Source organism: Pteropus medius, unplaced genomic scaffold (assembly GCF_902729225.1).
Source record: "Pteropus medius unplaced genomic scaffold, Ma_sr-lr_union100, whole genome shotgun sequence".
Classification (NCBI taxonomy): Eukaryota; Metazoa; Chordata; class Mammalia; order Chiroptera; family Pteropodidae; genus Pteropus; species Pteropus medius.
In genome coordinates, this window is record NW_024346667.1 from 10,571,512 (window position 1) to 10,596,883 (window position 25,372).

At 39.4% G+C, this 25,372-nt stretch overlaps 1 protein-coding gene across 2 annotated transcripts; it reads right to left on the reverse strand.

The window, feature by feature from the left end:
* Window positions 1-8,075: 8,075 nt before the first annotated feature.
* On the reverse strand, window positions 8,076-19,878 carry LSM6 (LSM6 homolog, U6 small nuclear RNA and mRNA degradation associated). 2 transcript variants are annotated; one of them, XM_039876023.1, is made up of 4 exons: window positions 19,730-19,878; window positions 13,797-13,912; window positions 10,292-10,405; window positions 8,076-8,468 (listed from the first exon to the last, which is right to left on the reverse strand). In XM_039876023.1, the coding sequence occupies exons 2-4, from the start codon at window positions 13,888-13,890 to the stop codon at window positions 8,434-8,436; spliced, it is 243 nt and encodes an 80-aa protein (XP_039731957.1). In that variant the 5' UTR covers window positions 13,891-13,912; window positions 19,730-19,878; the 3' UTR covers window positions 8,076-8,433. The 2 variants fall into 2 exon arrangements, with proteins under 2 accessions (XP_039731957.1, XP_039731958.1); XM_039876024.1 differs by lacking the exon at window positions 19,730-19,878 and adding an exon at window positions 19,173-19,531.
* Between the last annotated feature and the right edge of the window lie 5,494 nt (window positions 19,879-25,372).

Consider the following 25,372-nt stretch of genomic DNA (forward strand, 5'->3'; position numbering starts at 1 on the left):
AGATATGGCTCATCAGCAGGCATTTGATATAAACAAACAAACAAAAAAACAGAAACCACTTTAGAGTTTTAAGCTGAATACGTCACCAAAAAAAAAAAAAAAAAGTGCAATTTTGTCTCCTGAACAAGGGATATATAATCATCCCATAATACTGAGATTACTAGTCTACATTTGGAATTATATTCTGGGCACCCTGCTTTATTTCTATGGGAGATGGGTACATACCAACATTAAAACATGATTTTTGAAACAACAGAGTAATCATCAATATGCTCCTCCACCAGACAGGGCTATTTTCATTGCTTGCATATCATTTTTCATGTTACGTGAAAATGGATATACAAATTAAATGGGTATACAGGAGAAAAATAAAACAGAACCAAACATATACAAACTGGGGCACATTTAGAAGAGAGTGAGTGACCAGAGTGGTTTGTGGACTCTACACTGCACATTTTTGAGGAGCAGTTAAACAGACTGGGACTTTCCACTTGAGGGGAGAAGGTGCATAACATCTGCCTTCAAATAGCTGAAGGCTTGACAAGAAAAGATTAGGCTTCTCCACAGTAAACTTTAAGGAATATAAAGAGAAATAGCATTTGTGAAATCTCCAGTTTTTAAAGTGACCTCTTTAAAAAAAAAAAATGTTACTGTCACATTAGGGTTGGAAAGTATTATTGTTTTGTTACTAGTAATATTTCCATTTTGACTGATTAAAATATTTTGGATTAAAGATGTAAAATGATTTGGGCAAGGTCACATGACCAGTATGTGGCAGGGCTGAGGTGCAACCAATGTGCTCAGGCTACAGTGAAACAAACTTAAATTCAACATAAAAAGAAAAAAATCTTCCTGAGTCATTTCTGTACGATGTATAAATTCCCAGATTTCCCCCAGAGGATCTATTAATAAAGTAATAAAAGAAAGGTATTTAAAAATTGGTCACAGCAGTGGCTTTCAAAAATTTTAACCACAATCTATAGTAGAAAATATATTTTATATCACTACCAAGTGCATACACAAGAGAATAAAGACTTCAGTCTATCGTAATACTAATTACTAAAAATTGTACTGATTTTTTCTATTGTACTTTTAAAAACTGCTTTTATCCACTAAATTGATTTTCTCTCTCATGCCACATTATGCAAATTGAAAAACACCAGACTAGAGAACTATTTAGTAGGACTGCTTGGGTGGGCTCGAAGACCAAAAATTGCTTCCAACAATGAGATTCAATAATTCTGGGTCTCCCCAAACTTATGCAGCTTAAAAAAAAACCCCAAAATCCTAAATTGAAGTGCTTTTTATTTCTAGTTTATTGCTTTCATTCTTATTCTAGCTTTTGAGCTTCTGCTCTTATTCCTACTATTATCTGCTTCTACTATGTCATCTGAAAAATCTTTTATTCCTTTACCTAATTGATAAAAATATTGAACTGTATAAAACCAAGAACACTGTAATGCTTTTGAAATAGTTTTTCACACGGCTTTATGTACACTTAAATACTTTTCTTTTCCAAGAATCAGTTATGAACCTTCCAGTCGTACTAACAACTAACAGCTACTCTATTTTATTTTGATCCGCAAAGTTGAGAGATTTTGTTCAATGTATTAAAATTTAGAGAATTACAACTCTGGTTGGTTCTGAGGATTAAATGAGATGACATAGATTGTGTGCCTGGCACATGGAAACTGTTCAATAGTTTAGTCAGGATGACATTGATGGTGACAATGACGATGTTACAATTATATTCCTCTATGTTAGTAGTCTAGAAACTGTACTCATTAAATGTCATTTGGTCTTGACATGGCCTCTTCAAGTGAACCCATAGGCCTCCTAAAAAAATGACTTTTTTTCCTAAGTCTTTTTCTAATTTTTTTTTTTTGAAGGTTTTAACATCAAGTTTACTGGTCTGTATTTCCCTAACTTTTTCTTTCTTTTTCAAAGCAGGCACTTGTTCATCTCTCGTTTGCTTGAGTCTCAGAGGCTCCTAATGGTGTTACCGCAGTGTTGCCTGCAAATAGTTCCGTGCAGTGGGATGCAATTCAATGCCACCGGAGATCTGAGTTAACTTGGAGGAGCTCTGTCTTCCGTAGTTTGGTGGATTCTATTTCTCTCCTAGAAACGTTTTCCACTTGATTATTCCTTTAGGAGAAACAAAGAGACCTGAGTAGCTGGTCTCCTAACCAACTGTTAACATCACTCTATCCTCATTCACAGTGGGCCTCTCCCTTTGTTCACTTTATTCTGAAAAACTTCAGTTCATTGAGGGGTTTGGGCTTCTTGACATATTCAGGTGGTAGTTTAGTGTCTCTGGAGTCAGACGGATGGGTTTAAGTCCCACTCCTGCCACTTAGTAGCTGGGTGATGTTGAGCCAGTTCCTCTTTGTGCTGAGATTTTCTCTTTTGTAGAGGAAATAATAATGTCTATCTCACGGGGCTGTTGTGAAGATTAAATGAGTTGTAAAGAGCTTAGAGCACAAAGTAAGCCTTGAATATGTTAGCTATTGTTGCCGTCATTATCTGGAACTCTCTGAAGGCCAATCCCAGCACTTTCTCTTAGGTTTGTGTACAGGAAGAAACTCTATAAAGATTCTTAAGCTTTTGGAGTATTCCCACAAGATGTTTTTTCTGAACTTTCTGATATTTGCTTTCATAAAGCAGGGGTATAGGTCTGACTACAATTAATGTTTGATTTATTCCCTGGTACACATGCCAAGGTGACAAAGTCACTTTCTCCCAATTTCCCATCATTCCTTGTCGGTGAGCATGTCCTCCTTAAGAGTCCAATGTCAGTTCTCCTTCGTGTTTCTTGATTTCTAAACAATGAAACCATCGGCCAGGCCAGTCAGCCAAAAATGTGTCAGCTGGTCTCCATCTAGCCAGATGAACTTCTACCCGATATTAGAAAATAAAGGTCCCCGTTGCAGGGTAACGCGCCTCTTTGCCAGTGTTTTCAGTTTTTCAAGTAATAATAATGGGCCTGATGCTGAGGATGAGAGAGTAGTTCTTTCTGGAAGCAAAAATGCTTGTCAGAGACCTTAGCAAATTATTCAAGGGCACCAGGATTGTGATTCTATGTAGCTACTTGTCAGCAGGAAAACAGCGCACGAACACCCCTGAGCCAGACTTCAGGCATGAGAAAGAAAAGGCCAAACAAAACAAAACACAGCTCCACCCTCAAGGAGCTTGCAGTCTACCTGGCCCTAAAATTGATCTGGTCTCCTCGGTGCTTTCAGTTTAAACTGGAGTGACGTGTTTCTCACATACACATGACAGCTAGGGACCTCTTTCTTCGAGTTTTGTTAAATTCCTAAAGCCCTTAGGTCACTGGCGATCACCCACCGCCTTCCAAGGAGTCACTGCCTGTGGCATGAGGCCCGCTCCTACTGAAGTTCAACAGTGACTCGGGCACGTCCCCTCCACCTCCATAGGAAGCTTGAGGAAGGGACAGCTTGCTAAAATAATTAAGAAATTTGACATGAACTTTGGAGTAACAGTACCTCGAGAGAAATAATGGCTGTATAATTTGAGAGGGATGGTGTCAGGAGTTGGAACTACAGAGTCGAAAAGCTGGTCTCACCCATAAAACAAAGAGGAAAGATGGAGGGAAGGAGAAAAATGTGTTCGTTTTGGGCCATTTCACTTCATTAAAGGGAAAGGGAAATGAGTGATAATACTAGAAGTAATTATATTAAAAAGTCTGCACTGATTTTTAATAAAAACAAAGGTTTTTAAATTCTCTGCCTAATGGCTTATTTAATCTGGTTTTCCTTTCAGTTAAAACAATACTTTCATTTCTATGAACAGCCGAGAAAGGTTCACTTAGGAAAGCAGCCCTAACTGGGGGAAAATGTCTATCTTCTCTCAATCTCTCACTCATTCTCTATTTTAAACACTTCTTAAAATAGATGTTTCTCTTTCTTCCCGAAATGTTAAACACGATACATTTTGATCAAGTCCTACTACAGCCCTTGACGTCCAGCACTTTTCCTCACAGTTCTCAAAGCGATCAGTTTCAATGAAAAGTTTTTTCTTATTGTTTTAAAGTTTTATAATAAACCGAAAAATAAGAACAGCGAAAGCGCAGTCTTCAGTAAACATACCAAATAAATAAATGTACTTACCGTGAAACACAGTGCGACCTGGTTGGGTTTTAAGGAAGTCTGCGTGTGCTCAGGGCTGAGCGCAGAGGTTCCAGGTGTGGCCACGCTTCAGGGAGTGGGGGGTACAGGAGGGTGGTCAAGTGCCATGGCAACTCGTATTCTAGAAAAGGCGCCAAATAACTTCAGTCTTTATTATAAACATTGGAGCAAATGAGCCTGTGCCAAAAAACAATTGATCTTGTCGGAGCCGGGCCGGGAAGGAAAAGGCTACCCCGATTCATACGCGCCTGTCCCATCTCTCTCACGCATTGACTGGGCTGATGATGCAGCTTCTAACACGAAAACACAGCGAAGGGCTGCTGGGAAACAGTCTGTCATGTGGTATTTAGGATTAAGGAGACTGGGTGGGGTGGGGGAGGGACCCATTCTGAAGGCAGTCATCTCAAAAAACGCAAGCCTGTAAAATATGCCAGCAGACATAAGCCAAGGGCAGTTCTTGCCCTGGCCAGTGTACGCGGGGCTGTTGTCCCCCTATTGATCTTTTCTGTCACACCCAAGCACGCAAGAACAAATCACTGTCATCTTTGAATGCAGACGGCAGGCTGTGTGCACACCTTGGGACCATCTCATTTCAACTACTGGGAGGATGAAGAGAAAACTGATGGACTGGTTAAAAGCACGTTGAAGGAATCAACGGAGCTCAGCAGTTAAGGGCGTGATCAAACAGCAGTGGGAACTGATTCTAGTCACAGCGAAACCCCAGGTGACCCAGGGCAAGTCACTGAACTACTCTGCTTCAAGGTTTTCGCACCTGGAAAGGGGGTCCACCTTGTTCAGTGACCACAAAGGGGGACTGCGAGGATTAGCCTGGTTGGCTAATGAAACCAAGGCGGAGGATGATGCCATGTGAGTCCTGGGCTGCTCTCCCAGCATGGGGAAGTCATCTTAGAAACCTCTGCACCTGTGCTCACGTCAGAACTCAGAAAAGGGTGTGAAGCAGGCCTCTGCCAAACTCGAAGATCAGGTCCTGCTAACACATCTACAGACTCAGTATGGACAGCATGCACAGGGCTGTGTTTACTTTTCAACCCCTCACAAGGCCTAGCACAGTGCCTGCGTCGTCATCATTCATTACATGCCAAATTGACTTCTGCTGCCACTTTCTCAAATTCCTACTACTTGGCCACCACCCCCATCTCCCAAACAAGGGGAGCAGGCTAAGAGAGGAGCAGGGCAGTCATCGGTTATGGTCACCTCCACTGTCCTGTCAGTTGGCATGTACCACTCTTGCCTGTCCACTTCCAGTCTTGTCTGCACTCTGGCAAACTGGATTCCAACGGTGAGTCAAAACAAAGCTGGTCAGTCGACAATGGAGACACTCAAGGTCACAAACAGGCAGCAGCTATTGGAATAAAAGCAGTGGATATGCAGAGCCCAGCGAGGTCAGGACCAACCCTGCAACCGTCAGGGTGAAGTCTAGCTCAACTACAGGGTAATCTTAGCAAAGGCAGTCAGAGCCATACTGCTGAGTACAGGGCCTCCAGAAAAAAGGTCACCAGAGACAAAAACTATGTCTTCCTTTCACCAACAATTTCTTTTTGTGAAGAGAAGAATGGTTAATGCACTTTGGCTGTAAAGAATAGCCCTGGCCACAGAATGGGCTGGGATTTGCCTCTGAATAGAAGAGCTAGCCAATACTCTGAGGATCATTTGCTCTAAGGACAAAGGTCAGTGTCGGTCCACAATCAGGGGACGGACTGGCCCTTCTGCCTGGAATGCTGAGCTGAGGTCACTTGTGAGTCTGTGTGATTACCAGACAATCCCCCCCGCCCATACCCCCGCACTTCTAGAGGTTATCTATTCTTATATATTATTACAGCCTCCAGGGCGATAAACCGTACACGCCAAGTCAATGCTGCCAGAGTTTTCAGACCTTAAGGCAATCTCTTAAACACTTATTATTTGTCACATAATTAAGCAGTCCCAGCATGCACTCCACACTGCCCTGAATAAAAAAGCTTAAGATGTAAACCAAATCTCAGTAACATTCCCTTACTGAATGCTAAGATGAGAACAGGAAAATCATACCACATGTCTGCCATCTGTATTTGTACTCGTCAACAGCTCTGTTTTGGGATAAACAGTTTCGAAGTCAGAATCAATTCAACTTGTTGGAAGATTAGCCAAAGAATAGCTCAGAAGACCAAAACAGAACATGAAGTCAAATAGTCTAAAAAAAATCAAGCGCAATTTCTGTTTCTCACTAAACGTTCTGTTTTGTCACAGCCCAAGAGAAAGAGCATGGCAACCAGGACTTGGGGGCAGAGACAGGGAAAATGTATTTACTCAAGTGAAAAATTCTTCAACCTAGAACAAATGACTTTGCTACAATGCAACTGGAAATCATTCACTGACCTCCAGGAGACTACAGTCGAGAAAAAAGTAATTTCAGCATTTACACTTTGTTTCCCGGTTCTGCTATGTGAGGGTATGTATACACAGGGGACAGCTTGCGTTGGTGCAGTGCATAATACGGTCCTTTATTACCATAAAAATGGCAGCATTTCCCAAAGTCGATCTTGATTAAAAGTAGTTCCATGGTTGAAAACACTACTCCACCGCACGGCTATTAAAATAGAGAGATGGCAAGGGGAAAATAAAGACATACCGAAGGGGAGGCTGGGGAAGAAGAGAGCACAAATAGGAGGCTACAGACTGGGGGAGATAATAACGGAATTGCTTTTAGAAGCAGTTGATGTAAGTAAATGAAGGGACATGGCAACCTGGCAGCCTCACATATTCTAGGAAATGAGAACACGTATGCTCTACTTGGAGGGACATCTATTTTCTCCTTAAAAGAAGTCATTTATAAAGGAGCTAATTGCTGATTTGTACTTACAGAGCGGACCCTTTTCAAGCCCCTGTCAAGAAGTGATAAATTATTGAAGCACAGCATCGTTTTACTTTTGGTGTACACAAAGTTAAACCTTGTGAAATGTTTGTTCACCTTTTTTGAGTTATTAATTAAAAAATAATTGTTTCGAATTACTCTGTGATCTTCAAAATAAGGCAAGACAAAGTGCCACACGTACCTCTGCAGAGCCAGCTCCAGCCCCTTCCTCCCTCCTTCAATCAGGCAATTGTTTAAAACCACACCACTGGCTCCTGGAACAGAAATGCTGTTTAGACCGGGGAGGGTGGGAAGACGCAGGCTGATACAACGGTCACACAGTTGTCTGGTGTTCATTCAGCCACAGTGCCCAGATATATTTGTTGTTCCTAGAGACAGTGAAAACTGTTCAGAGAATGAAGCAGGGTTGTGGAAATCTCATTAATAAATTGTGAAAACCCTCTCAGCAGGAGTCACATAACACAGAGGGGCCGGCTTGTGCCAAGCAACGTAAATGCTTGGTGCTCTGTTCCCGGACGTCACACTCAAGACACAGCTCGGATTTGAGGGAGAGGCTTTCCAAACGCCCCTCCCTAAGTGAGAGTGAAGAGAAATTCTTACCCAGTCACGGTTTCCAAACTGAAGCCTGAACAAGTTTACAAACTCTAGTCTTTGCTTTAATCTGAATGACTTCCAGACAAGAGGTGCAGGGGTGGCTCCTCCCCTAATGTGTTCATTAACCGAGACGACACTGACGCCAATGCCCGCCAAAAGGAAGCAAGATCTAACCAACCTAACTGCGTCCAAGGACATGCAAGATGACTGACAGACTTGGCTTAAAGGGAACATTTTCACCTAACTGGCGTATTGGGGACCTTTAGAATTTCTCCCCCAAACCAGTTCGGATTCCCGCTCCTTTTGTGGAAGTGCCACCGTTCTATTTTCTATCTAAGTGATCGAATCAAAGGCTGAACTTCTGACCTCGTGTCCCCTTTTTAGCCTCAGAATGAAACTGGATGCCTTTGCAGAACATTTTCACTCAAGTATTTTGTAAGACAGATAGAAGAGAATAGAGGAGGACAGCTCTAAAATATTTTAATTGTCATCATGTGCATCATTTTAGTCATTCAAATAAATAAAGCAATCAAATCCAATGATATTGCTCGAAACTTACATTAGAAACCATGTGAGGAGAAACAGATTTTTTTCTTTTTTTTATTCTTTTTGCATTCTGCACACTGACAGAGGTAAAAGAAAATGGCTGAAACTTAAATATGAAAGAACTCTTTACAATTAAATCCACAATTTTATACATTTATCTTATGTCAGTGAAAAGTCACCAACTATTATGAAATAGAACATTATATCAAAAAGAACCAAAAAAAATCTCATAAAAAAATATATCCAGGTATGAGAGGTATTGTACTTTTGGTGTCTTCACATCCTTCTCTTCTGTGTGCTTATATACAACACTGAAAAAAAAAAAAGAAATTGAAAAAAAATGTTAAGTATCATAACTGTAAGTTTTAAAAGCAAACAGATTTTGGCCTGACACCTCTGCAAATTTTAAAGGAATTTTCCTACTACACCATAAATTCTGGAACTACTCTAAGGCTAATTTTACAAATCTAGACCTGGGTTTGGTGTCTTATAGGAGTGTGTTCTAGTCTTAGCTATGCAATTGACTAACTGCAAACTGCCCGTATGAAAGTTACGGGAATCTAAGAATGTTTTATAATTATAGATATAATTATGCTTGTAGTAATGAATAAATCTGCCAGGCTAGACTTCAGAGTACAAATAAATAACACATTTTCATCCACAATATAAACTCTAAATTTGCTGTTTACTTTTTAAATTGCAACAGGATAAACGAGAGCTGAGGAGTTTATTAATTTTTTTAAAAAATACTGAAGTCCTTATTCTGAGTTCCCTGTTGAAGTACCAACTTTTGTTGTTATCCAAAGTTTTGCTTAGTTAGTCTTCCTGTGGCCACCCAAAGTGAACTTGTTAGGATACATGCTACGTAAGAGTAAGATGAAATGTGATGACTGAGCCACCAGTCAAGCTTTCACTAGAGGTGTCCCTTCCCTCTACGCCGCATGCTGTTTTCAAAGTGAACATTAAGCCATGTCTGATAAGAGAAGTAGCACAGATTAACCGAGTCAGTCAGGACTCTCTTTAGGAGCAAGGGTGTGGGTCTGGGAATCTGCAGGTGACTACCACTGATTACACCCAGGCAAGACTTACGTGAGGAAAGCATCAGAATGATAGTAAAAACACTCGTGGGAAGCTGGACAAGTTCCAGATGTCCCATGCAAGTGACAGGATCTACCCTATCGCTCGCTACTCAGAGACCCTGCGACTGACTTGCTATCAGCGATTTTGAGATGGGGAAAAAATCTTAACATTTCTTAGTAAATGGAAAAAGTCAAGTAAGGACAATATAAAAAGTAGGAAGAGAAATTCTACATGTTAGAAGAACCAGAAAGCAAATGAGAGATATATACAAAGATAGGACGTGAAGAAATACGGTACTGTAAGAACAGGAGACAGAAGGCCTACGGTAAGTGAGGAAATTCAGTTCACAGCAGAGGTTCGACATTAAGGGGGCTGAAGAAGACACCGAACCTAAGGCATGCACTTCAGTAAAGTCCAAACTCAAGATTCCCAGAGCTCCATTTGGGGAATGAGACCAAAAAGTGGGGAGGGGTCAAGGGATAATTCCCACAGTTTTGATGTCTTCCCCTTTTCCACTGAAAAATTCAAATAAGACTTTACTGATAATGTTTTTAAACAAAGTACTTAAAAAGTAGCCATAATAATCACAGCAATATATCAGCTGTTAAAAAGCTGAGTAACTTCAGAACCATAGTTCCTATTTTGTCATTTTTGCCAAACTAAAGGATATAATCGCCACAAAAAGCATATGAATACTTAACAGAGAAAGGACAAATAGGACAAGCAAAGTGGTAAAAGACACAAACCAAAGACAGCAGAGACATTTTGGCCACTCTACAGCTCCAGCTTCCAGTGTGAGAGGCAGTGTTGGGGGAATATAATAAAGCATGTTCAGAAGAGCAGAGTTCTGGGGCAGTACAGCCGTGCCCCTCAGTTCCTCAACAGTAAAGGGACGAGAGGAGAGGAATTTCTAGTCTCAAAATTCCACAAAGCAGCTAAAAAATAACTGGTCATGTTGAAGATCTGAGATATAAAACCTCCCACTGGTGATCCCAATTATAAACAAGAAGCCTTATTTCAGATGCTGTTCAACTGTAGAGGGAAGGAATACTACCATTGTTTCCTCGGATAAATGCGTCCCCATACTTATTCTTCAGTTGTCCATTTACATATTCTTCTGTCTGCTCCAAGGCTATATTCATGTAGCCATCCAGGCAAGCCAGGACCCCTGGAGACAGAGGGCGTCAAAGAGAAGATATAAAAGCAAATAAGAGTTGAAAATCACTGGGTTTACCTTAGCGCTGACAACCTCTTTATTCATTAGCTCTTACATGCTTAATATAAAAATTCACATTGTAAATGAAACTCAATAGACGAATGCATGAAAAAAGTCTTTACTCTATGCCCATCTGAATATAGGCTAAGAAGCATATAGCATGAAAGCAGTCATGCGCTCGACTGCTAGCAGGAAAAACAATGAACTGTCACTTTTCTCATAGCATGTGTGATTACTACGGCAACTTTTAAAGCCTCCTCAAAAGTAACATAATAAAAATATTCCAAATAAAATACCATTCTTTGAAAGCAAAACACCGGAGTGGGCAATTATGCAAGAACAAGTGACCACGAGCCAAGACTCCTCACTACCAGTGGATTTCTTATTTAGCCACTAAGTGAAATACGGGTCTGGCAGATTTATTTCATTCTTTTACAACATCTACTGCAGCAGATGAATGTGCTCCAGGGTTAAGAGGAAGTCTCCACAATCTGTTAAAATAATAGAAGAGGAGACAGCAGGTGCTCCTGAAAGAACATCTTAAAGCTGTGAGTCACAGCGAGGAGCAGCTTGAGAATACGAGGCAACATATTGCATTATCACACATCCCTGTCTTGTTACAGTTATAATTTTTTCAGATCCAGACTAATATAGAAAAATGGCCAAAAACATTCTAGGGAGCTTTCAAGGAAAATATTTGAGGGGAATCTTTTTAATTGTATTAAGGTGGTAAAAATTTTGCAAAATTTGACCTGATATTTCAAAAGATGAAAAAATATATAAGCCTCTCACTGAGTCTCTAAAGTAAAGTGGTATTTTCAAGGAAAAAAAAAAACTTAAGTAAAAGCAAATACAACAAATTTGATTCTCATAACCAAGTTGATAGCTTCACTTAGCTTCAGCTTTGTAAATATGCTCCTCACTCTCTGCCTCTGCCCCCTTATCCTCTACACAAGAGTTTCTTTTCAAAATAGTGTGTGTGAGTGTGTGAGTGTGTGTGTGTGTGCGTGTGTATGAGATGATAGTACAAGACACTAATCTAAGAGAATTCTGCTAAAAACAATAAACTTTCAAAGAATCGGAATGGACTGTGAATAATAACAATTATTTCCTATCAAAAGAAAGCTTAAGATACAACCTTAGAGTTTATTTCCTGCTGTATTAATTTTACGATTAAACCAAAATCACAAATGAGCAAGAAACTTAGGAGATATATGCAAATCTGTTTGAAAATTCATCAAAAGCATTTCAAAATGAAATGCTCACTTCTAATTAAAATATCTATTCTCATAGCAAAGGTTTTTTTTTTTTTTAAGAAAAAGGTTCCAGGAGGTTGTAATTATAACCCCTTCTCTTCTCTAAGGGATAAACTACTAGGAATAACAGAAAACATTAAGTCTTCTTCAAACTTAAAGAGAGCTGGGTTTTTCATTATAAAGCTACAAAATAGGAGCATTCTTTACAGTAATGCTCTCAATGGCATACAACATTTGCTTTAGTAGTACAGAAGCCATGAACGACATTCATAAGAGAAAAATTATGATTGCTACTCACGAGAAGGTTGCTCAACCTCACTAGTAAACAAAGAAACATAAATGAGATATTACTTGTTGCCAATTAGAATGGAAAAGTTGAAAACAAGGGCTGAAAAAGGGGTGGTGAGAATGTAGGGAAGCACGAACACATCTGCCCTGATGGAGGGCCGTCTGACACGCTCTGACTCAGGAATCTTAGCCCAGGGAATTTATTCTAAAGAGAAACTTGGACAAGTGCTCAAGATACATGCCAAAGGAGCAAGTTGTTGATAATAGCAAAAAACTGGTAAACACCTAAATGTCCATTCGTAGGGAACTGGTTAAAAACAAAAACAAAACCGTGGTACATCCACACGAGGAACTCCCATGCAGGCAATAAAGACTTTTCATACTGTCAGAACAGAATATATGTTTTTTAATGGAAAAAAAAAAAAATGAGGGTGCATCATATACAGTTGATCCCATTTATATAAAATTGTGCTTATATGGAGACAGGTCCAAATTAGTAAGGCTGATTATCTCTGCATGGTAGAATTTTGGGGAGATTATGCTTTTTTCTAGAGTCTACTTTTATCCATATTTGCTTTGAAATTTCAAAAAAAAAAAAAAGGAAAGGAAAAGAAAAACACATCTATTATCTTTATAAATAGAAAACTTTTCCCTAAACAGTAAGAAAAAAAGGTCAGGATGGTTACCTCCTCAGTGAAGTTGGTATTGAGAAGCTATCAAAGTCAATGTCCCCACCCTAATCAAAAGCGAATATACTCAAATCTCTCGAACTGTTACCTCCTCGGGTTGATCAGAGGCTCATGGGTGAGAAGCGGGACACAGAGACCTCATGATACCTCAGTATTCAGTACAAATCCATTAGTTCCGCTATAAAAATCAAACTCAACTGGAGATATTATTAATGTCAAGAAACTGCAGCAGGACACAAACAGCAGAGACTTCCCGACAGGCTTCAGAGCCGAGCCTATGTTCAGGTCCGACTTCCTCCCTAATGAGGTGGGGTAATCGACAGAGACCTCAGAGGGTTTACGTGAAGATAAAATGAGAGTTAAAGTGATTAACACACGCTGGACACACAGTAAACTCTCAACGAAATTAAGTTTGCATGTGAGGAAAGAAGAAAAAGCTTGAGATATCATTATTCAAAAAAGAGACCAAGAAAAGGCTATAAAACTGCTAATGAATTAGTTATCTGTACCTGTAAAATATTCCAGGTAAGTTAACATATCTCAATTTTGGAAGATTAGGAATTCAGTAATTAAAAAGAAAATGGAATGTGAAACCACTCTTCCCACAAAGTTAACTTCGTTAGAGTCATGGCCTTAAAAAATGTATTCTCCAAAAGAATAGAAAGGTGTCTCTGGATAACCCACATATTGCGTGAGTGAGAAGTTCGTGCTGTAAAATGATACTACCTAAATAGCTGCTTGCAATCTTGAATATTTCTACAGACACAGGTGCTGCTGTGCCAAGGTGATCTTCAGTATCCACCTGTTCACGCATAGGTGAGTGGGTATCTCTGGCTATTATTACCAGGGAGCTTAGGCACACACGATCTCAAAGCAGAGACAGGAGACAGTAGCCACACAAATCGCACCAGAAGTCAGAAGTGCACACTCGTGTAAGAGTTGTCTCTCTGAAAGGTACCATCTCAGAGGCAGAAAAAATTGGCATAAAAATTGTGGACAATCAATGTTGTCTGATCTACTGGGTATATATGTTTACAAGATTAATAACAACCAGTAAGTCACATTTACTCGTTTAATTACACCAGGGAGGATGAAGCATGAGAATATTACCTCGGTAATCCACTCCAGAATTTAATTTTACCACAACTGGACGTCCAATGATTTGCTTTAAGAAGTCACTGGGGGTTTGCTTCCGCAGACTCATTTTAACAATCCTGATCAGAAATCTGAAAAGGAGCAATAAAGGTAAAGACAAAAGTTAATTATTCAACAAAAGAGCCCTGATGCCCTTAACATACTTATAAGAAATCAAGTGCCAAAGGAGCACGTAGGAGGACTTAACATTATTCCACTGCCTGGCAGCTAACGTGTTTCCAGTACCATGAACCAGATACTAAGCGAAGTGTTTTCCATGCATTATCTCATCAGTCCTCACAACAACCGTATGACATGGCGTCATCACAGAAGATGATGTTTAAAGAGACCCCGCTCAATCAAAATGTCCATTAAACATTCTTTCGAAAATAGCAATGCTTATTTTAGTCCACGTCCACCCACTCGATGATCTAAATTCGAGGTTTAGGAACACTGGAGATTTTCTCAAAGTGACTTTGCATGCTCAGCAGTTTGGGTAAGTTAGAGTGCTAGATTACTGGCTTTTCATTTGTTCAATAAATGTGTTTGTACACACATATTTTCAAGGAAATTAAAAAATGTGTATTCACAGGCTCTGACCTTTAACTTGGGATCCAGAAGAAAATGCCTGTTTAAAGGGCGTGAGTAAACAAAAGTGCTTATAATTCAAGTTAAATGATTTTTTTTAACCAAGAAAAGTCAACAACCTAAGTAACAGAAAATACAAGTTTCAAAAACTGTTCTTGAATTTAGGGCTGTTATTTGAACTATTCCCATTCACTCCATCTCTCCAAGGCTTAAAAAAAAATTTTTTAATGTGATCAACTGATTATTTTGCTCAGCAAACTTTAATTTAATTTTTCCACTGAACTGCCAGTATTTTTTAGTTACAGTCTCAACAGATAAAACTGAAATTACAACTAGTAATCTGGACAATCATTCATTCAGGACTCAGACCACACAATAATTTTATTTACACTGTTGTGAGCACAAGGAAAACAATTACAAAGTAAATACTGTAACAGATTCAGTACCTTTAATGAGTTTAGTAAAAACAAATCTTCCCATTCATCTATAAACTGCCTTATTTATGTCCTGAACATGTGCTGTTTTTGTGGCTGAATGGCTCTAGAGAGACTATTAACCCTGAAGACCTGATGCAGCCTCGACTCATGAGTCAGGTCCATTTCCTATCAGATGCTAAATCCCATCATGCCAGTTTCTTCATGTACAAGAATGAGATCAAACTAGCTGCTTATTCTATGTTTAAAAAAGAAAAAGAGATGCATCATGATCTGAAAATCTAGTTCACAGCGATATTAGCTATCTTGGGCAAAGTCAAAGTTAATGACAAAAACACAAACCTAGACTATTAGTTAACTGATGGTGTTAGTTATTTCTAAAATGTTATTACTATTATCTTTCCTCATCTTTTTAAAAAGTACATATATTCTTCTTCTAAACTCATCAAAGATCACACATCTGCCATTAAGCCTCATCTTTACCCCAATTAACAAGGATTTCTTTTTGAAGGTATTCAACACTTTGAACTTTCATCAGCACCTAAGTGTCAGGCACACAGACTGAGGATGTAACACCAATATGACATGGCCTTGGGCTCTCAGAGTTTACACTCCAAAGGCAAAAAAAATAATAAATGGAGATTTAAAAAAAAAAAAAAATTTATGTCCTGGGATAGAATTATGCATAGAGACTCACTTAGCCCAGGCTTGGCAGATGAAAGGATTTCTGGAGGTGACACCTGAGCTGAATATGAAAAGGAGTCCACCAGAAATCTTAGCAAAGGCACTGGTCAGTGTTTGGGTTCAAGAAACTCTACACTGGCAAGGAGGACAAGCTGCAGCCACAGAAGGGATCAGAGCCATATTCCTAAGGAGCATGGCAAGTCAGGCTCAAAGAGCCTGGGCTTGAGCTGCTAGGTCAATTTCCCAAACACGAATCGTTTGCATCATTTAGAGAGTCTGATTCAGGAGATCTAGGGTAGGGACCCAGGAATCCGTTTGCACAAGCCTCAAAGACTCATGAGCTGGCAAGTATGGGAACTACTGTGATGGTGATAGGGACGCAGGAGGATTTAAGGCAGAGACTTGCATGAGTTCTGCATTCTACTTTAGAGTGGAGATGGGCCATCTCACTTTGTTTTGGCATCATAAAGTTTCACATGTGGTTGTATTTGATATACCTCGTCACCATTCACTCTTCTATATTATCTACTTTTTTTTTATACAAGTCTTTTCTCCCTCAAAAGACTATTAAGCCACATGAAAAGAAAGACTAATACCAAGCTTCCCATTTATTCTTTAGAGCATCTATATTCTGCTAAATCTCTTGAAAAAATATATTTTAAAAGTTATTTGGAAAGAGGATGTTGCTTCAAACACATTTTATCCTTCACTTTAGGAGACCATATCTTTTACATTCATCTTCATTAGCCTTTCTTGGTACTCTCTGTTATTTAATGACTGGCCCATAAATCCATTTTGTATGAGTAAATTGCTCTCGACATCACAATTTTTCCCATCACCTGGCTCACATTATTTTAAGTTTTCATCTTTTAAATTGGATAAGGCAGAAGGAACAGTTCTGACCATTTCTGAAGAGAAAAGCCTCTTGAACCATAAACATGTAAGAGAAAAAAAGCGTCCTTTCTGCAAGGTCACCTTGATAAAATTCTTCCTTCAAACTTAAAGCTCTATGCCTCCTGTCCATCCCCTGACTCCTACTCAGGCTTGTTTTAAATGACCTATTTTCATACATGGCTATTAAGTCAAAGGCAGTGTATTGTCTGTCAGATGCTTTTGAGAGATCCAGTATGAGAACATCTGCAAACTGCCCTGCAGAGATTTTCTTTAGTAAAAGAATGGGGGAGAAAAAACCCAATTTTATTCATCCAATTATGTGCCAAGTATTAGAGTCACGAGCAATTCATGCAGTCAACCTGTGAGGTGGTGAGCAGCACTAAGGCTTCATCACAAAGCTGGAACCCTTTCAAAGACACAGCTGCCCTTTTGAATGTCAAGGTTCTCCTGTTAAACCTGGGGAATGGCCAGACAGTGGGAGATCCAGTTGGAGGGTAGCACTGGGGGAGAAGGGGGGGTGATACCTAATGTCACGAAGTACTGTAAACCAGCCTGTGAAGAAATATAATGGTCAAACGAAAAGAAATACATCCGATGTGATTTTGAGTTCTGTCACTGAGCAGAAGACATGCAAATCATTGTTTCTTGGAAATGTTTACCTGTGAACTTTCATTTCTTCTTAGAGTATTTACAGTTTAGGGTAAAAAAATTTGAAAAGCAAAAAACTGCTATGAAACATAACATTACAACCCAAGTAAAACCAGCTTTAGCCCAACACATCAGTGTCTAAGAGGGCATCTGACCTGAGAACAGCTCTCTAAATATCTCCCTCCTTTCCAGCTGACCAGTCTTAGTGGAGAAAATCGTGTTTCCTGAAACCTTTCACCAACAATTTCTGTATTTTATTCTTGCATGTGCTAAGTCCCACAGTAGTTTCTAAGCTTCTCAGGGACAGGGAAAATGTCTTACTCATCTGGTATCCCTGTTACTCAAGCATATTGGCCAAGCCTGGGAAGAGGCATTTAAGGGCAGTGCCAAGAAAAACCTCTGTCTTTTCCCAACTATGGGCAGCGACTAGTACAGTATCATCCATGCATTTAAGCAGCTATCACATAGTAACATCTCTACTACTGACCACTGAAAGAAAGACAAAGAAAACAAATGTGTCCATATTGTCCAAGAACCAGATGCATCCAAATCAACAGATGCTTGATAAAATGCAGATTCCTGAAGCTTACCCCTAGTCAGACTAGTCAGACTCTCTAGGCAAGGGGCACTGGAATTTACATAAAGTTCCCGAAATAATCCCTATAAGCAAGTGGTTCCTGACCAGGGAGATGTTGCCCCTACCCTCAGAGACATTTGAAAACATCTGGAGACATTTTGGATTGTCCTGTATGAGGATGTGGTGATACTGGTTCTTGTAGATAGAGGCCAAGGACGTTGCTTATCCTTCTACAAAGCATAGGATAGCCCTCCATAACAAAAAATCTGGCCCAAAATATCAACTGACATTTTTTTTTTTAAATCTTTAAGGTGTAACAAATGAGAACAAACAGCTAGGTTCTAACCAGATGACAGAATATAGATAACTTATTAGATATTTTATTCCAACATTTAGAAAATTTGAAAACAACTGTCCAAAAATCTTGAAGAGCTTGTTATTTTAAATGGATTTCTAGTCCTGGCCATAAAATGGTCAATTCCCCATTTTTCAAGGTCAGAGATTCCTTAGATGATTAAAATATCTGTTACTTGGTACAATTCGAAAAGGACAGAATAATCCAAGTGATGGAAACATCTTTTTAAGTTCTAATATCGACTATGCCACAGTTTAGTGATAGACTACCTAATGCAGCATCAACACTTGGGAGGTGGGACACCTGCGTTCTAATCCCAGCTCTGCTACTTACTAGCTGTGTGCCTGGGATAACTCATCTCTCAATGCCCCAGGTTCCTCATCTGCAAAATAAGGCAATTTGCTAGGTGATCACTTAAGTGATCTAATAGTCAGCAGCCAAACACAAACACACACTAACACAACCTCCTGAAGACTCCTTCACAAAATTCAAGCAACTGGAATTGCCAGACATCACCATAAAAAAAAAAATTCCAAAGAGAGGCTCAACTTTGCTGGTTAGTATATTGGAAATGTATCACTACTTTTGGTGAAATAGGCACAGTCCTAACAAAAATGATGTAAACTACTAAAACTGTTCTGGAAAACGAGCCGGCAATGTGTATGTATGAAGACCTAAAAAGACCTACAGTACTATTCTAATAATTTCACTTCTCAAAATCTGTCCAAGTAAATAATGTGAAATAAAGATTAAAAAAAAAAATGTATCGAAGCACTATCTGAGAAACTAAAATTAAGCAAGAATTCACAAATACCCTAAATGCTCCGCAGTTGGGAAATAAATGGCTGAGTAATATGAGACCTACACAATGAAGGAACAGGTAGTCAATGGAACGATACAAAAGTAAAGATATTTAGCATGTTTTTAAATGAAACTGGAAAATCAGATATACTGTTAAGTGGAAAAATAGGTGATCTTAGCTCAGGGAGAAATCAGCACATGCAAGAATAAAATACAGAAATTGTTGGTGAAAGGTTTCAGTAAATATGATTTTCTCCACTAGACGTATTTACAATTTTTCTCCAATTGTCTTGCATTACTACGGGGGCACACTAAATCACGATCAACCTTATCTATATCACCCTAATCCCAGACACGCTGAACAAAAATACCTGCTATGAACGCGTGCGCACACCCCTGCACACAAGCCCTGGTGATAGGACTCAACACCAGACGATTGTGGACATTCCCGACCTGACGCCTCGGTAAGGTGGGCTAGTCCGGCTCTTAATTCCTGGGGGTCTGGCGCAACCACCAGGACTGCTGCCAGCCCGGCGATTTCCTGCAGCCCTGGAAACCGCGCGAAGCCTGGCCCTGTGCTCAGGGTCCGCTTTCCCGCCGAATCCCCAGGCTAATGTCGGGGTTCCCTGCGGAACTCCACCAGGCACGCGCTCCGAAGCCAACTCGGCGGGGCCGTTTCCCACCACGTGGTCTAAGCGCCCGGCGGGGAGCGGGGCTCAGGGCCGGGCTCAGGGATCCCGGCGCCCACGACCACCGGTCTCCCGGCCATTCCAGGCGCCCAGAGAGACCGTGAGCGCGGCAGTGCGCGGGGGCCGCCCACCCGCAGGCTCCGGGATCGGCGCTCCCTCCCGGGGCTGCTGCTCCGCAAACTCAGCCCGGGGCGACGGAACGCTGGGGCCCCCAACGGCCCGCGCGGCCGCCGACTCACCTGGTGGCGGGGATTCGGAATCCCCACTCTAGGTAACCCCAAGCCCGGCCTCCGCGGACGAACGGGATGAAACCGAAACCGAAACCGCCGAGGCAGGGGCACTTTTGTGCCTCAGCCAATCAGCGCTTCCCTGGCTACGGCGGCTCGCCCGACCAAAAAGACCCGCCCTTGCCGGGGCGCGCAAATCCAAGCATCCCGGTTTGCCTAAAGGCAAAGTTGGGGCTTTGGGGTTAAACGGAAAGTGCTGGTGCGCTACTTTTCTCCTTTAACAGAAAGCAACCCCCTCCCCGCCCCCAGAAAAACATAAAATGAAATGCAGGAAGTGATCTTTAGTCCGGGTTTCTTTGGGGCAGAACTAAGAAATAGCTTAAAGTCATAGGAAACTAGAATTTACTGCTAAAGTAATGACTGTATATACCCAGAAATGTGCCCTTGAATAATTTAATGCAAGTAAATAAAACAAGCAGCCTCAAACATTTAAATCCACCTTCAGATTTTAAGTGTGTGAAGACGAAGTCTTTGTTGGTAAGAATTTGTTTCCGTGGCAACGTTAATTGACACAAGAAGAATTAAAACGCTAAAGTAATTCTGTATTATAATGGCATAAATTGTGTCGCATTACAAACTAATTTTAATTGGAAATGGTGTGCAGGCACTATTTAAGTGCTGCTATGGGAACTTGGTTTGGAATTTTGCATGAATTCTCAATATTCTCTCTTTTTAATTTTTCAATTATTGAGTATGCCAATTATGATGGGCATACTCAATATTCTTAATATTAATGGAAAGGGAGAAGGAAAAAAAACAAGACTTGACTTTTTTTATCCCTATACACATGCCCTCATCAACTGAAAACATTAATTCTATATAATGTGTAACACTAAACAGTGATAATAGCTTTAAACAAATTCTTAATGCTAAGTGTTATAGAATCTAAGATGTAGAATTTTTTATTAAGACAAAAAAATGAGTTCCCCCTCTTGTAGGCCTCTCTTAGCTAAAGAAATGAACCTTCAATATGGTGGACAGAGAACAACTGGATGCGATTTATTAGAAAAGACTTTCAGTATATCCTAATATAAAACTCACTTTGGGTAAAGATGAAGCATTATGGATTTATTGAAAAGCTATATTTGAAGTTCTTACAGTATAAAATATAATGTAAACAAAAAATAAGTATTCAAATTAAAATAATTAGCTGCAAAGAACGAACATAATAGGAAATAAAACACTGTCCCTAAAACCTTTCTTCACAAAAGACATCAGATTGTACCACATTCCTCATTGGTTGTCTCAATTATTCAAACAAAAAAAAAGAATGTTTTGATGTCATAGTCTCTTTTCCTTTTACCACAGAGCCCTGGCAGAGTCGTTGAGACTGGTGTGGTGGCCAAGGGGCAATTAGGAGTTTCGAGGGCGTGGTTCATCTGCAGAGGCAGCTGCAGCCTTCCAGGGGACATGGATCTGGAAGGACCCAACTCAGCAAATGGGGTGGCACCACGATTACTTCAAAGCCAATGAGTTTATCAAAATGTAGTTGTGCCCAGAATCCCCTCAGCAGTTTGTAATAGGGTTTTACTCACTCACAAAGCATCTTTTCATATTTCACAGGGTTTTTTTTTTTTTAACATCTTTAATTTTACAAAGAAAACATATGCAAGACTTTGTGAATACTAGTCCACCAAGAACTAGTCTTCAAAACCCTAAATACAAACAGTAATTTATTAAGGGCATAAAAATAATTATCGTAAGTTATAAAAATAATTTGAGAAGATTTTGTTTAACTTACATAGTTTATTAGTTTAGTTTAATTGTTAAAATTGATGAACCTACATTGACACATCATTATCACCCAAAGTCCATGGTTTATATCAGGATTCACTCTTGGTGTTGTACGTTCTATGGGTTTTGACAAACATTTAATGACACGTATTCATCATTACAGTATCATACAGAGTATTTTCATTACCTTAAAAACCATCTGTGTACTCCCTATTCATCTCTCCCTCTCCCCACTCATTTCTGGCAAACACCGATCTTTTTACTGTCTCCATGGTTTTGCTTTTTCCAGAATATCATAAAGTTGGAATCGTATAGTATGTAGCCTTTTCAGATGGACTTTTTTTTCACTTAGTAATATGTATTTAAGTGTCATCCATGTCTTTTCATGGCTTTATAACTCATTTCTTTTTAACGCTGGATAATAGTCCATTGTCTAGATGTACCACAGTTTATTTATCTATTCACCTTGCTGAAGGACATCTTGGTTGCTTCCAAGTTTTGGCAGTTATGGACAAAGCTGCTATAAAAATCTGTGTGCAGGTTTTTGTGTGGACATAAGTTTTCAACCCATGATAAAAGAGTTGAGTTTTCAACTCTTTGGGTAAATACCAGGAAGTGCAGTTACTGAATTGTATAATGAGAGTATGTTTAGTTTTGTAAGAAACGACCAAACTGTCTTCAATTGTAAATGATACAATTAAATGATACAATTAAATAACACTGTTTGTGTTTGTGTGTGTGTATTTGTTTCCTCCCTCGTGTACTCTGTGAGCGCAGGGCCAACATCTATGTTATCTTCTGAAAAGTAATAGAAGCTTTTGACTGATGGATAAATTTCTCGGGAAAGGCAGTGTGCCTTTTATTTTTACCACAAGATGGGACATGTTCTACATGATGTGCATTTGGTTCCAGATATAATGTTCAAGATGTTTAAATAAATGCTCAGATTTCATTGGCCATCATTTTGGTATAACTTGGATTTCAAAAGCCATGGGTGCAGGGTCTGAGCTCCTTTGAGCAGAGTCTATCAAACGCTGTGATTCTTTATGCTCGACTGTGAACTCTAGAAAACCTCTCTCAGCTGTAAAATTCAGGGAAGTCGGTGTGATGCTGCCCTTGTATTTTAATCAAGACGAACTTGAAAGGTGAACATTATAAGTGAGAGAAATTATTTATAATTTGGTAATAAAAGTTTATGTCTAACACTCCAAATTTCATACATCTGCTATGTGCTGGCCCTGCGATATAAAACAATTGAAGTTGCCTTTACGTTTGGCCTTATATGAAAGGTCATAAATTAAAATGATAGCATTCATCCTCTTTCCTAGCTCACGAAATTTCCATATTAACATCTTCACCTTCAACATAAATGGTTACCCAGCTGCAAAGAAAAGAGTTGTGTTGGCGTTTTTGAATTATGGTTTATGTTGGAAATCTGTGGTATATAGGCTGCTGTTCAGCTCGTACTGGAGTGTGTCCACTTCGATGCAGCTAATTCTACCTCAGTGAAACTAATTAAAACTCTATGGCCAGTTCAAATAAAGATAGAGTATATCAAAATCTAGGAATATTTTAGATACAGAAAATGATTTCCAAGGTATGTGGTTCTTTTAACTCTTACAAATCCATTTCTACATATTTCAAAGATTTTCTCTGCTGGAATACCTGCTACCACATTTATTTAAAATAAATGTAGTTTTCAAAATGGTTCTTCTAATGTGATTTTAACCGATAATGTGAAAATTTTGATTTTTTTCAACTACAAAACCACAATCCATTTCTCTTATGACATATCATAACTATATTCATTCCAAAATATTAATAAACTGGCCCAGTGCATTATGTTTAGACTTTCCAACAAAAGGTTTAGAGTAAAAAAAAAAAACAAAAAAACCAGATGTCCTTGATTTTCCAGGATGGGTTATCAAATCCATATGCAATTTTGGCATAAAGATTTCTTTTGCCAGCACTGTAGTATAGTTGAAATGAAGCATATTATAAACTAGCAGGGTCAAGTTCCAGAACAACTCCAGAATCTTAGGCCTTCGTTCAGGGAGAATGCAAAAATTTAAGACCAAACAATACTTCTCTGTAACTGTCAGCATTAGCAGCTCTTTTTTCCCAGTTCTGGATTAGTAAACGTAATGCAGCTGAAAGTTACCAATATTTAGCCTAGGCTCTTTTATCTCAGTTTCATTTTTCTTAAGTAGTTTGCTTTTTCTGTCTCTGATATCAGAAGAAATGGATGTCTTTGCAGCCATCAAAGCCATTGCAGTAAGAAACACGTCCGTAATTACCTAAAACTCAGGAGCAGAGACTATAGCTGCTTTTGCAGTAACAAAACCTGCAGCAATGTCTGGCCACATTTCTAGATGGTCACCACACATAGAGAGTAATCGACTGTCTTGAAAACATAACTTGTCCTTTTTTTAGATCTATCCCAAAAGAATTGGGGAAACTGGCAGTCATCTTCATAAATTTTAAATAGAAGAAAGAAAAATACCCTCTTGTCTTGAGGGTCTTCTCTACAAACTCGATTGAGAAGAATCCTAGCTACCTTTATTAGAAAGAGAAGCAAGGCTGTCTGATTTATGCTGAAGAATTGAGACAAACAGGTTGCAGAGGACACAAAATGTGGGAAGGACAAACACAGCCTCAGCTTAGTCAAGAGCCTAGATGAATGTTACAGTTTCTGGTAGGTAAGGTACTGAATAACGGATGTAGGCATTTGCTGGGTTAGGATCCATCTTAACAGTGTGTCCAAATGACAATTTGTTCCTCTTTAATAAACTTTTGTATCTTTGTTCAGTGCCTGGCAAAGAAAAGGTGCTCCTAAATATAAATTAATGAATAAATGACTAAATGGATGAATTCTCAGTTGGTCCCAGGATGAGACCCCCTGAGTACCACAGCTAGAATAAATATTAAAGAAAATCTTAAATAAAATGAAGTTTCTTGATGTGGACTCTAAATCAGAATCCTGACACTTCTTCAGCCTTATTCCCTGAACTTCATTCACACAACTAATAAATAAATATTTTTCTGCCAATGATTACTAAGTGCCTAAGACTGGTCTTGCTGTTTAAATCTGATTTTACATCCATTTCCATTCAAAGATCTCAATACCTTCCTTGAAGCTTATTTCTCACTTTCTTAACTAAACAAAAACACACCACAAGTTCGGCCCCTAAGTTACTCTCTAACTACACATGAAGGAAAACTAGAGTCTTCTGGATTCCAGCTCCCCAACCCAAATAACTTAGAGGCTTTTCTAGTAAAATTTATTATGAGCAAAATTCAATCGTACACTTATAAGATTCAAAATCAAGAGGAAAAGAGATTCTGGAGGAACTCTGTAGTAGAGAAAATTGATCGTTCCTTCAAAATAGAAAGAAAGATGACTTTTGTGTTCTTGGGGTATGTGTATTTTAAAAAATAGTATTTTATTGGTCTTCACTGGCTGGAGCAGAGGAAATCTTGGCAAAGTGCTGTGCATGGCCTTTTCCCATCTTCGAAGTTCCTTCATTCCTAAACCACCGGCGGCTCTCCATCGGCCCAAGAGTGCTCGCCTAACTTGGTGGTAATATCTGACAAAGTGTGAGGCCACTAATTTCCCACAAGCCTGTACAAAGTGCCATGTTCAAAAGAGTGAAATTTCTTGCCTGGGAAGAGCTGCTTAAAAAAACTGGGGCAGGGCTTATTTTCCTCTGACCATTTGTGAGATTGATGCCAATACTGAAGCTGACTATGTGCGTCTGACAGGGATTTGCAAAGAGCATTACTACTGTAGCAATCACTAGATATGCCACCATAGGTCACCTACCCCTCAGTCCTAGAGGGACATGGCGGCAAGTCAGATAT

What these genes read in the sequence shown, in the direction of transcription:
- LSM6 (XM_039876023.1), bottom strand. Translation starts at nt 13,890, where the DNA reads ATGAGTCTGCGGAAGCAAACCCCCAGTGACTTCTTAAAGCAAATCATT. An exon ending in TTCTGGAGTGGATTACCGAG is followed by an intron (nt 10,406 to 13,796) that starts GTAATATTCTCA and finishes CTCTGTCTCCAG; the next exon opens with GGGTCCTGGCTTGCCTGGAT. An exon ending in ATTTATCCGAGGAAACAATG is followed by an intron (nt 8,469 to 10,291) that starts GTAGTATTCCTT and finishes TTTTTTTTTCAG; the next exon opens with TGTTGTATATAAGCACACAG.